This window comes from Protobothrops mucrosquamatus, unplaced genomic scaffold (assembly GCF_001527695.2).
Source record: "Protobothrops mucrosquamatus isolate PMUCROS unplaced genomic scaffold, P.Mucros_1.0 scaffold416, whole genome shotgun sequence".
Taxonomy (NCBI): Eukaryota; Metazoa; Chordata; class Lepidosauria; order Squamata; family Viperidae; genus Protobothrops; species Protobothrops mucrosquamatus.
In genome coordinates, this window is record NW_015386745.1 from 434,895 (window position 1) to 448,100 (window position 13,206).

At 36.3% G+C, this 13,206-nt stretch overlaps 1 protein-coding gene across 1 annotated transcript in view; it reads right to left on the reverse strand.

Moving 5' to 3' along the window:
- Positions 1-258: 258 nt before the first annotated feature.
- Positions 259-13,206, reverse strand: part of PTPRK (protein tyrosine phosphatase receptor type K) — a 74,868-nt gene continuing 61,920 nt past the window's right edge. The window contains exons 13-19 of the mRNA XM_029284189.1: positions 12,807-12,956; positions 12,201-12,374; positions 10,627-10,758; positions 7,940-8,065; positions 6,616-6,779; positions 5,027-5,162; positions 259-1,839 (exon numbers count right to left, since the gene is read on the reverse strand). Coding sequence (XP_029140022.1) covers positions 1,786-1,839; positions 5,027-5,162; positions 6,616-6,779; positions 7,940-8,065; positions 10,627-10,758; positions 12,201-12,374; positions 12,807-12,956 — 936 coding nt within the window. The 3' untranslated portion in view covers positions 259-1,785. The remainder of the gene's footprint in view (positions 1,840-5,026; positions 5,163-6,615; positions 6,780-7,939; positions 8,066-10,626; positions 10,759-12,200; positions 12,375-12,806; positions 12,957-13,206) is intronic.

Below are 13,206 nucleotides of genomic sequence, written 5' to 3' on the forward strand. Positions count from 1 at the left end.
CAATTTCTCCCTATGGTAGGGCCATCCTCCAGATGCCCAGCTCCAAAGTCACTAGTAACTTCAAAGATCATTAAACAGATATGGCAAAATAGTACTGTAACTCTGTTTCATGAAAAACTTCCACTTGAAACCTTTATATTTAATAACACACTATATATTCTTTCATGTTTAGTTGTTGGGAGACTTTTGTATCAGTGTATAAAAAGTGGACCTTGGACTAGTTTCCACCATTTTTTTTATTAGCGTGAGATGAACTGTGATATGTGTGTTTCTTTTAATAAAGGAATAAGTGTAATCAAAATAGGACATATGAACTCAATATTTTATAAAACCTCTTTAATTCACTCTTATTTTACATGAATATTTATCAGCACTTTATCATTTACTCTTGATAAAAAAAATCAACAGGACACAGTAAATGTTTTTTCATTATGAAAATATGTCCAGGCTTATGAATGTGCATATGAAGAGCAAAGTAAAAAACATACCAAAGCTATCACCTAACTCTTGAATTGATTCAATCCATTTTGGCTTTGTCAGAACACAAAGCTACCATTTCCACAAATCTAGACTACCACTGGGAGAAAAACTGGAGCTTCTTTGAAGCCTTTGACCAAAGCTGATTTCTTCGCTCAGCCGGGAAGTCACAACTGAGGATCAGAAGATTCCTCCAGTATTACAGAAAGGAACAATGCATGGTGTAGTGGCCTAGAACTTGTGCCTCAACTGTAAACATTAAAATAAATGTTATTAATTTGCATTTTTATTTATTTTTGTACTTGCTCTGTGTGTCAAGCATTCATTATTAACCCACTTACTCCTTAAAAAAATTAACGAAACTCTCAAAGATATATATATATATATATATGTGCAGTTTCTATTTGATTTCTTATTACTATAAACTGAAAAAAAAAACCTATATAGTCTGGGAAAGAAGTTTTACGTTTGGTTTCTTTTTCTTGCTTACATGAATTTCATTCATAAGCGTGTACACACACCAACCAAAAAAGTATATCAATGTTTTCTGGTTTATCCATAAAAGATCTTTTCATTCTCTCTCCTTCTACTTACACAATACATACAAAAAATAATCTACAAAAATCATTTACACTTGATTTCAGCAACAATGTTTCTAAGAAAAAATGGTTCTGTCCAACCATCATAAAAGGAATGTCAGTAAACAATAAATACAATGTGCTTTCTTTCCTATATAAACATATTTACACTTGAGTCTTTGGTTTATGTTTTGAATTTCTTTATAAAGAACTTTTATCAGGCTGTCATTGCACAGTAAAACAAAATATGCCATTTTTTAAATGTTTGCGGTATGTGTGGCTGTATCTCTCTCTCTCTATATATAGTCTTGCAGCACATAAAACCTACAGATTATCTATCTGTATACAGTATTTTTAAAAACTTTTAACAGTATGAAATTAAGAACAAGTCTGAAATAAAACATTCACTAGAATAGATACATGCAACAGATGACAGGACTAATGTAGCCGAGAGACTGCAGAATATGCAAACACTGGAAAGTTTTACTTTGAATAGCAGATGTGCTCTGCCTTGACTCTTAATTCATTTTTGTGGCACTATATTCAGATTGTGTACAGGGACAGAACAACAGTCCATATACACCATTTATTAAGAAAAATACTTTTGCATTTAAAAATTAAGTTTCCCCTTCACTAAAACATTTCTTCATAGGTTCAATAGAGGATGCCAAAACACAGTTTATTAAATTTCATATTATTTGGTTCACTTGATTGTATTTATCCTTTCGTATTAAGATGATTCAAGGTACTCCAGTGCGACATCATAGCAGAAACGATATTGTTCCTAAGAGAGCAAAAAAAACACAAGTTATATTGCATTTGTGGAGGAAGGAAAATGAAAGAAACACTATTGTTCCATAGACTTAATTGCATATTTTGTTCTTAACTCATCATGTTTTTTATTTTTGTCCATGATTTTTGTTAAAAAAATGATTGGAATTCCTTGCTATCAATGGCTTCATATCTCACTATGATGCCCATTGCTAGTTATTTGTCAACCAAAGAATAATTCTGCTATTTCAAAAGAATAATAATAATAAAAAAATATTAACATTCATTTATCAGCTGACAAACCTCTTTTTTTTAATACTATAGCTGGTATTACACCAAACTGAATGAAACATAAAAGTAAGTCTAGCAAATCTAATATAAGCCCTCCCCCAATAAAAAAAAGATAGGAATTTGAATAAGTCAACATATATAGTTTATAATACCAAGGCCCATGATCTGGAAGGAACAATATTCTGAGCGATGAAAAGAAATGTCAACTCTTTATCTGATTTTTTTTTAAAGTTACCCACCCTTCCTCCCAGGTGTAGAAAATACCATCATACAGCACTTAACAGGATGTGGGAAAAGGTTTTTAAAATATTTTTTGTTCTAGTTCTCTGATTAACATGGTGAGTGGAGATCAGGTGAGTATGTTTGGCTACTTTCCTTGGCTGGTTCCTTCTCCCAGCTTAACAGCTTTTGGGGATGCAATCAAGCATTTTGCCCACATAAAAAGCATGACCTTGAAAATACCCCCACTTTGGCAGCTGCACAGACTGCAATAGAATAGCACCATTGCTTTTGTGCTTTTACGTATAATCAAAGCTGTTAGAAATCATAGCAAGCTAGAAATACTAAAATAAACAACACTGATTATAAAGTATGTGTTCCGAAGTGCTTTTAAATTATAAGTGGGGAAGACATAAAACACAGATCTGTGGAACTGCCCTCCTCCAGTCTAGGAGAACAAAACAAAACCAGTGCATAAATCTACTAGTGTGAATATTCTGCAAATGAAATACAAAATGGATTTACAAATAATTATAGTGGTGGTAGCCAAAGGGGGAAAAAAGTTATTTTTCATCTATTATTCCACAAATGATCGTAGACTACAACTCTTGCCATAATTGGCCAAGAACAGTAGGAGTTCAAGGGCCATAATGTCCCCTCTCTTGCCCGAAACCCGACACTAGTTCTCCTTTCTTTCTGCCTTTTCATCCTCATTCCCATTGATTTTCTTTCCTGCTTCCCATTCTTTACTCTTTCCCATTTATATGCTCTTAATATTTTAGGAAAACAAATACATACTAGGCAAATATACTAATTATGCCTTTTCTGTTTGCAGGAAGTACGTCGGTTGTTTTAAAAATTTCCACATCAGAAGTACTAGAGTTGATATGGGACTCTATTGCTTTTGCTTAGGATCGTTTTCAAAATTTGAGAGGCTGAGCGATGTGGACCGATTATGGTTATGGAATTGAGTTCAAAGAATTAAAAAAAAAATTGCCTTTAACAGTCAAAGGCTACAGAATCATAGGTTTCAAATTAATACTGGCAATAAGCACATCTTACTTTATTCTGATGCACTGCAGAAAAGCTTAATTTCTACATTTTAAGTGTCTGCAGTTTAAAAATGTGCAAGTCTATATTTAACCTATGAACATTACATGGATCTTTTTCTCTCTTTTTTGGTAATTAACCATTTTCTTATCTTTTGTAATATTTACTTTGACTAAATCACCATAATATATCTAGGTTTTTCTTCTTTTTTGTATAAGCATCATCTCTCTCACTCACTCTCATTTCCATGACACAGTACATTGAATCATTTAAAGTTTTAAAAGAATTTTGGATGATGCCTTTCATAAAACTGGAAATTCTCTATGTAACTTTTTTTTTGGGCAGAGATAGGTAAATGGTAGGTTGCCTGGATAGCAAACTATTTTAATTCCACAGAAATATCTGAAATTTTCTTGACCAAAATTAGCATTTCAGGTTGATTTCTTGTTTAAACCATTTATAACTGTGTATGTTGTTAAAAAGAAACAATTTGATGCCTTCTCCCCAAAAAGTCATCCACTACTTTATAAGCTACAATTCTCCAATGATTCCTCTTAGTTAGCATTGAGATGACAGCAACCCAAAACTGCCTGAAACTGTGTCTCATGAGTCAAATTGGGACAGGAAGTTAAAGAGAGAGAAAGATGTTTCCGGTGATTACTGTAAAACCACATTCTTTCAGATTTATCAAAGACCTAGATCTTTCAGTGGTGACTAAAGACTTTGAACTTTAGCATGCATTTGGTGCATGGGAATATGTATAGAGCTATAATTCAGTATTAATACATTCTAGATCAGGGCTTTTCAACCTTTTCACCCATTATACCACTTTTAGGATATGGCAATATCCGAGTACCACCAGTCGCCTAGCAAGATGTCAAAAACTTGATGACCAAAAAAAAAAAGGGAAAAAAGTGATAAAGTACAGGTAGTCCTTGACTTACAACAGTTCGCTTAATGACTGTTCAAAGTTACAATGGCACTGAAAAAGTGCCCCCCAAGCCACAGCCGAGCAAGACACCTGTCTGCCCACCCGGGGGCGCTCTTCCTCCTGTCCGAGGTTTTCATTGTTGTGAACATTTCTGTTGGGGATTGACAGCGAAGGTGGGGTAGGGGGTGTTTGGTTTTTATTCCGACCATCTGCTGGGCAGTTGCAGCAGGTTTTGGTCACTTCACATGACCCTGGGACACTGTGACCGTCATAAATATGAATCAGTTGCCAAGCATCTGAATGTAAATCACAAGACCCTGGAGAGGCTGCAACATTCCAGCTGATCATTTCCAGCTCCAGCTGGAAAGCGGCACTGATCCTGGCGCTTCCGCTGAGCCCTGACAGCCCTGCAGCTCCAGCTATCTCTCGCTCAGGCTTGTGCTGTGCTGCCACCGGTTCAGCTCATTCCCCTCCCCCGCTACTTTTCTAGGATGGTCGTGTACCACCTGCCAGGTGCCAATGTACCACAGGTGGTACCTGTACCACTGGTTGAAAAGCCCTGTTCTAGATGTATTCTAATTATTTTGATATGTTGATAATTAATTGATCGTATTCTATATTTCTGGAGTCTTGGAAAAATGATTTTATTTAGATGACTTACATGATTTTCATGCTTTTGTTTATTTGATTATCATAGAACATAACTTACCGGTGTTTCTACCATGTTAGGCTTACTGTTCCGTAAAGTTTTTACTGCGTGGAAAACATCAATGACGTTTTGCCTTTTAACCATTTCCACTACAATGCCTATGGCACAAAACATCCCGCTTCGTCCACCGCCGTTCCTGAATATGAAAAGAATGGTTAACAAAAAATAGTTCCTTTATAAAGAAGGCTGAATCAGTTTGGAAATGAGCAACTCTGCCTGTTCTTGTTATTGGTTAGCATGTTTCCAAGATACTTAAGCATGTCCTATTTGTAATTCTTAGCCTTATCCTTCATCAATCTCTGCTCATTCTGAATTTTAGCTTTCCTGTCATTAGTTCTACACATATAGGTTATTATTATGTGTTTTCCTTAGTGACCTGACCTTCTGTCCACTTCCGTTATCTCCACTTTCCATTTTTAGATTTTCACTCAACTTTTCTGGCTTCTTCTGACATCTTCTTTTCCATCTCTGCCCCACCCCAATTGTTTGTAATGGTGCTTTAAGTATATCTTTTGTGGGGTTCATCTTTGGCTTCAGTTTCTGTCACCGTGAATTTCTAGTAACAATTGCTTTGCGGTTATTGAGATTCATCATATTGGGGTCTAACGTATGTGTTTGATTGCATTAAGCTTCAGTATTCCTGAATGTAAAGAATTTCATCTGTACATGTTGTTTTTCCTCAATTGTCCCACCACTTTTGTTTTCCCTGTTGATTAAGATTAAGTCAAGCAGAGCTGATCGCTCATGCCTTGTTAAACCCACTGAAGGATTGTCAGAGAGACAGATCAATTATTTTCTTGAAAGGACCATGTTTGCAAGAGTTTATCTTCCAACAGATGTTGAAATAATTAAAATGTCCCATCACTACTCCTTCATGTCTTTTTGAAAGACATGTAATTAGCTTTTTGTTATCTCCTATTATGGTTTTATAACATCCTTCTTTTTTTCCTTGATAACCTGTTACCTAACAATACCCTTGTTTTATTTGGGCTCAGTTTCTGTTTCTTCAGCCTAATAAAGTGTGACTCTATTTAGGTCATAACTGAACAGCAACATGTTGAAAATGAGTAAGGGGGGGGGAAGAGAGAGGGAGAGGAAGAAGGAGGGAGAAGGAGAGGAAGAGAGAGAGAAGAAAATTACTTACATATTGATGATTTCAGTCTCTAAAATCTATATATTCTTAGCCCTAACAAAATCATCTGGAATGGGACACTATTAGAGAGAGGAACTTAAATTTGGTCAATGTTCAATATAAAGATTGTAGGAAAGATTTTGCTTGGAAAGTAGTTCTAAATGCTTGAGGTGGCAGGTATACAATGTGGCCTGAAATATACCTCATTTTCCCATTACATTTATTAATCTAGATAACCCTGTTCAAGTGTCCAGTATCATCAAATAAGATATGCTATCATAAAATGAGGATGGCACAAACTGTTCTTGGGAAGTAGAAATATTCCTCTTTAACTAGAGAAATAGGAGTACACACTATTGTTCTGTTAATGAGACATACCTAGAACATTCACCTACATGAAATTCCATTCAACAGTATGAGGATAATAAATAGGAATAAAATATTAAATTACACTTACAGACAATGAATTATGGTTCTCCCTTCCCCTTCTTCACATTCTTCTTGCCACTTTTCCACTTGAAGAATTAAGTTTAAGAATGACCTCTTGGAACCTGGCACATCCCTATGAGGTGCCCAACTCAGATACTGGAATTGCTGGACCATCAGGTAACCTTCCTGAGGCTAATGGAAAAAAAAAACACAATTTCATACCTACTGCAGACAATACCATGAAGTTACGAAAGAATGAATGCTATATTAAGGCCAATTAAACGTTAATGGCAGACTAGTTTTCTAGTTCATCAGGCAGGATAGCAGAGAGCATGGTTACAAATTTTTTTTTTACTCTGCATAGTTACAAAAGTATGAAGATGGAGAAGAGTTGGTTCGCAATGTAGGTTAACTCATAACTCAGCTTGCACTAGTGCCACAGGGGAAAAATATTTGTCAAAATATTGTTTATTTATCACATTTGTATAGCCAGCCATCTCACATAATGAACCCAAGATAAAAATTTGCAAATTATTTAGGCAAATTTCTATAAACAGTCCTGGTCCAAAGGGCTTTATTGTGGTGGTGGTGGTGGGAATACCCATTTTTATTAGAGAAAATGTAGCTCAATTACCAATGCCACACATTAATTTTAGGTGCTGCTTTAGATGCAAAGCAAGGTATTCAAAGTTTTTCATCTTTTCAAAAACCCCGTGAGACAGATTAGGGCTGGCAGATAGTAAAATGTTGTAGCTTTTTAATGCAAAAGTAATCTGATCCTCTGCAATTCTAATCATTACAGGATTTTTTTACTGCAAACTCCTGTACTTTCTGAGAAAAGTGTGAGAACGTTTCTGGGAACAGATGAGGGGATTTCCAGAGAAAGGGACAGCTGCTAGAATTAAATAAAACACAATATTTTCACTTCCAGGTGTGTGGTATTTGGATCTGACATGGGTACGCCTATTATACTGTTGGAGCCATGACTTTTTCTAGGGTCAAATTAGACCTCCAGCCTAAGGAAAATACCCCACTTGAATTAAGGAGATTGTGCTGCTTACAATGCCTCCTGAACTCAAAATGAATAAGTTCCAGAGCCTTTGTGATTATGGAACAAGCCAGGGAAAGGATAATTTTCTTGAAATGGCTGCTAACAGGTCCAGCAAGGATGATGTAGCTGAAAGAACGTGAATTGTAGGAGTTGAGGGCCATATGTTTTAAAGTTACCAAAGTTGAGAAACCCTACCATACAATAAGCCCTTTAATTTTTGTAGAAATATTTTGCTAAATATGGAATATTTTTTATTTTTTATTTATTTTTATATCACAATAGCTCAGTAAACATGCCTTACCCTTGTTAAATTGCATATCCTGAAAATTCTGTTGATTACGTCACACTCCATGGAGCAGGACATGCACTCAACCTGTATAGGACCATATCTCAGCATTCCTTCTTCTGGCCAATATTGTGGGCAACCCTGTGCGACATTAAGTAAATGTATGTATAAACTTAAGCAACTTTAGACATTGTGCTAAATCACCATAAATTACAGTGTCTTTTAATTAAGATACCAGAATCACGATAGCTTAATCCTTATGCAAATACAGCAACAGAAGATAGGGGGGAAAATCACATTGTTCTACTTTTGCATGGTAAAGCAGTTTTAATTACCCAACTCTTCTATTAATTGCAACTGCTGATGGAACTCACAGTTCTCATGCTTAATTAAACTGGCTCACATCTGGAAGGAGGACAACAGGTTCAATATATGAAACCTCATCTTCTTCTTAGCAGTCTCTTTTACATTAAATGTTTTATTTTACAGTACAGAATATCTATTAGCCAGCAGGGGTGTGCCTTGATAATAATATATCTGGTCCAATCTGATAGCTTGACAAGCAGCCCAATTTATATTGTACTAATATGGAGATTTTCCAGTTGAATTGGAGACCCAAATAGTGAATCTTAGCTCAGTTGGCTAAGATTAAAAAATCATACCTTTTTGCTTTTTATTTGTTACCTTGCTGTATTTCAGATTAATTCATTAATGGATCTTTGTGCAAGAACAATATCTGGATCTTCTAAAATAGGAAACAGGTATTGCCTAAAGCAGGCATGTCAAACTTGCGATGTCACGTGATGTTGCACGATGTACCGTGACTTTTTCCCCATTGCCGGCAATCGGATAGGCGTGGTTTCGGTGTGACGCATCCGGCCCTGGGGCCGGCAGTTTGACAAGCCTGGCCTAAAGCTTTTGGGGGTGGGGCACTGTTTTGAAAATGATACACAAAGGGGATGGCCCTAGTTTAGAAACTTGAAACATTGAAAAAAATAATAGTAAAGCTTTTTGTATAAGGGAGTACTGAGATGTGGGCATCTCTCTACTTCCTTCTTTCCTTTCCTCCTTTTCTCCCTACTTCCATTTATTTATTTTAAATGCTCAATACTAATACTATTTATATATCCCTAGGCAAGAAATCTATAAATGTCACAAGAATAGCTGCAGGGTGTAGAATGTGGATAAATTTTAAAGAGTTTAGCAATAACAATAGCACTTAGACTTATATATTGTTTCACAGTGCTTTACAGCAGGGGTCCCCAACCCTGGCCCATGGACCAGTACCGGGGCGTGGCATGCCAGGAACCCGGCCGCACAAACAAGCAAAGCCAGATCCACAAGATGCAGGCAGCATACAAAACCATGCATCCTCAGGTCCGCAGAAAAACCTCTCAACGGAACTGGTCCCTGGTGCCCAAAAGGTTGGGGACCTCTGCTTTACAGCCCTCTCTTCAGCATTGCCTCATGAAAATTTATGACTGAAGTCTTAGAAAATCCTTTAATGTGAGTAAACATTAGAAAAGTAAAACCTTAATTTAACAAATGTCCATTTAGCAGATTGTGGATAGTGGGGATCAGATTTCTGTTGAGACATCTCCCTGAAATAGCAGACTAGTTTGTTATATCCAAAGTAGTTTTAATGAAGCAGTTGTGACTCAAGAGTAATGGATGCCCTTCCCCTCATGGGCTGTTAAATCTAAATTTCAGTGTACTCTTCTTTCTTACCACTCCTAAATATAATAGTTTTTCTTACTTCAAAGGCTCATGGAGAATATATATCAATATCTGTGTACATGCTTTCTATTTGCTTATTAATTTGAAATAATACTGAAAACCTCAGAAAGGATCATGTACAGATCATGGTCTAGATTTGATGCTCTCCTGACTCTGTCTGAAGTTTATTTTTATTTATTTTATTTTATTAAACTTATATGCCGCCCTTCTCCCAACAGGACTCAGGGCAGCTTACAGCATATTAAAACGATACAAACACTATCCCCAATAAAAACCAATTTTGAATTCAATACACGTTTCTACTGACTAGTTAGTTACATTATGATTATATTTTAAAAGCATGTTAGTGGATTGAGGTTCTAAAAGTATGTCCATATATGTAAAAGATGTTACTTCCAAATTGCTGTAGGTATCCAAGCATTTTCAGAAATGCCTCAGAAATGTTCCTTTCATATTTATTCATATATCTACATCTATAGATATCAAAATGTGAGAGACACTTTTGTCCAGTGGTTAAGGCACCAGACTAGAAATTAAGAGATCGTGAGTTCTACTTTTGCCTAAGGCATGAAAGCTGACTGAGGCAGAATGACTTTGGGCCAGTCACTCTCCCTCAGCCCATAATGTCAGGTTCAGGTGACAAATTGGTTGGTCAATTCCTGTCACAACCAGTGGAGTTGATAAAAAGAAAAGCAGACTCTGCACCTGCAGGAAAATGCTAGGAAGAAAAGTAAATATTTATAAGGAAGGCACGAGTCTATGTATGTTATGTATATCTGTGTGTCTATATGTACAGTATACCTATATCTATGTGGAAACCATCTGTAGTTCAGATGTCTATGCAATGTACTGCATACAGAACATAATACCATTTCAAACCAAATACGAGCAAAATTTTCTACTGAAAGAAAAGATCAGTCCTTTTAAGGAGAATTGCACAAACTCGTTCAGCATCAAGATCTTACTTGTGCTAAATCAACTTCATTTAACATCACGAGAGAGGTACAGCCATAATCGTAGACTAATCTCCAGAAATCTTTCACAGTGTTCGGCAGAGGATGCTGCGTGACAATGAATGCAGCAGGTTGTCTGTAGCTCTGTATTTAAAAATAGATAAATACAAATAAAATAGAAATGCAGGCAGCAATTTCTCCCTCATCCAATAAATATATAAATCTTACACAACCACTACGCCATTCTCCAGAATAATAAACAAAACAAATGACAAAATATCCATTCCTTTCATTCTGAGGAGGATAGGATGGATTCACGAAATAAAAAAGTTAAATCATGGCCAGAGCTGAAGAACTTCTAAAGTTTTTGTTTTCACTTTAGTTTACTTGTCTTGGAGGAAAAAAAAGCATGATAGATTTACTTATCCTCATGATAGATCTTAAGGCAGTGAACCTTGGCCATGAACAGCTAGCTACCAGCTTTTTTTTTTTTTTTTTAGAATTATGCTGGGTGTCAAGAGATGGATTAATGGGTTAGTCCCTTTGAGCTAACTGAGCACTGCATTATGGGGATGGTTGATGTATATGAGAAACAATGAACGTGACATGTACTCCTATTGCCTCCTGCATTCTATCTTTTTATGCAGAAGCAGAATTAGATTTAATTATTTAGGAGAAGGAAGTAAGAGGAGTAAAAGAAAGTTTTAAAAAATCACAATGCAGTAGCTTCTTAGAGAGAACTGCTGCCTGATACTTTTCCTACCTACTGGTTGGTGTAAAGGTTTAAATCATTTGGCCTAACTTCCCCTATCATACCTCTTGGAAGGAAATGTGAAAAGATAATAGGATGTTCTTCCTAGGATCAATCGCTGATGCTACATTGCCCAGAGGCAAATGGTACAAAAGAATGAGACATGCCTGACTTATCCTTTCTCTCTAGAAGCCATTATGGGCCCAGTTTTCCGTGCTGTACTGCCCAGAAAAGTTAAAGAAATCTGAGCTTCCACTTTTTCTTGCTTCTGATTTTTTGAAAAGCTCAGAAGGGGTCTGCAAGCAGCAAGATGAAAGAGCTCTTCTTTCTGGGTTGGTTTTTTTTTTGGATTTTTCTAACTTCTTCTGAAAGGAAAGGACAACGGTTGTTCAGAAGGGCCTTTCAAGGCTAGGATCATTTGGGATGCCTTGTTATTGTTGTTGTTTTAAATTTTAGTAATATCTGTATAAATATTAATGAATTATACTGTGGTAAATAACCGTTTGGGGTTTTAGGTGTATATAACCACGAGTCCTTTTGGCAGGTGGCAAGTGGTTGTTTCCTCCAAATACAAAGTTACTTACTGGCTGCATTAAAATATATATATTTATAAATATATTTTAGGGTCTTCTAACGTTTCCCTTCAGCGATTTTCAACTCCAAAAAACTACAGAAAATTTATAATATTCATAAAGTCAGAAAAATCAGTATTTTTAGGTTCTTGATTAAAAAAAAATATTGCAGCACATCGGAATAAGTGTGAATTAATTTTTTTTCCAAGTACCAATAATTCTGTTGCGTATTTCTCATCTAGTCAAGTAAAATAGTCACTTACATCCATAAGGGCAGCATTGATGTAATTGCTGCTCTCACCGTCAATAGTAATTAAGAAAGGCAGACATCTGTCAGGTGGCAGCATATCCATAAAGCGGTTTTTGTCATGATTTCTTGGCAAGCATGCTATGCTGCAGTCTTCGGCTTGTAGCCGAGGAGTCACAGAATTCAGGGTCTACAAGGCAAAAGAAATATTTATTTTGACATTGTGTACCTAACTCAAAGAGATTTGGGCATAAGGGATACAGGCAAGGTGACAACATTGAAAGCCACAAAGAAAGAAAAAGCACATTTACTTCTGTTTATGCAGGAGTACGGAAGGAGAATCTGCATATATGGGATTGGAAAGCATCCTGTAAAATTCATGCCCTGTATTTTACACTTATCTAATTGCTCCTGGTAGGCCAAAAATCATCCACGTACAAATGAACTGACAGCCTACAATGAATACAATCACACAGTGATATTCCCCATATCCAGACATGAAAGAACACCATGAAAGAAAAGGACAATACATTATGAATCTGACACAGGAGGTACAACACATTCCGTATTTTAGGAAGCAAAGAAATTGTGTTTTTAAAATGACATCAGCCAATGAATGTACCTGGAATTCATCTTTAAGATGTGAAGAGTTTGTCTGAGAGTCTATTCGAATCATGTCAAAATATGCAGCTTTAAATTCACAAACTGGGATGGCAGTTTCTCCGCATAAGCAGGCTTCCAGGATGGCATCATGAATAAAGATATACTGTTCCTGCCAGAGAAAGAACAGAAGAAGTTTGGGAATCCTACAGTTGGACAGATCATTTAGGTCACTGAATCCAACCTCTTCCTTGGCATAGGAATACAAATTACAGAATCCTCAGCACCTGGCTGGTGTGTAGCGGCAATTGAAAGCAGCAATTCTAACAAAAGAAAGTCCTTCACCACTTCTCCAGCTAACTCTGTTGAACTGATTTTATTGGTCAGGATGTGTGTTTTTTCCCCCTAACATTTCACAGGAT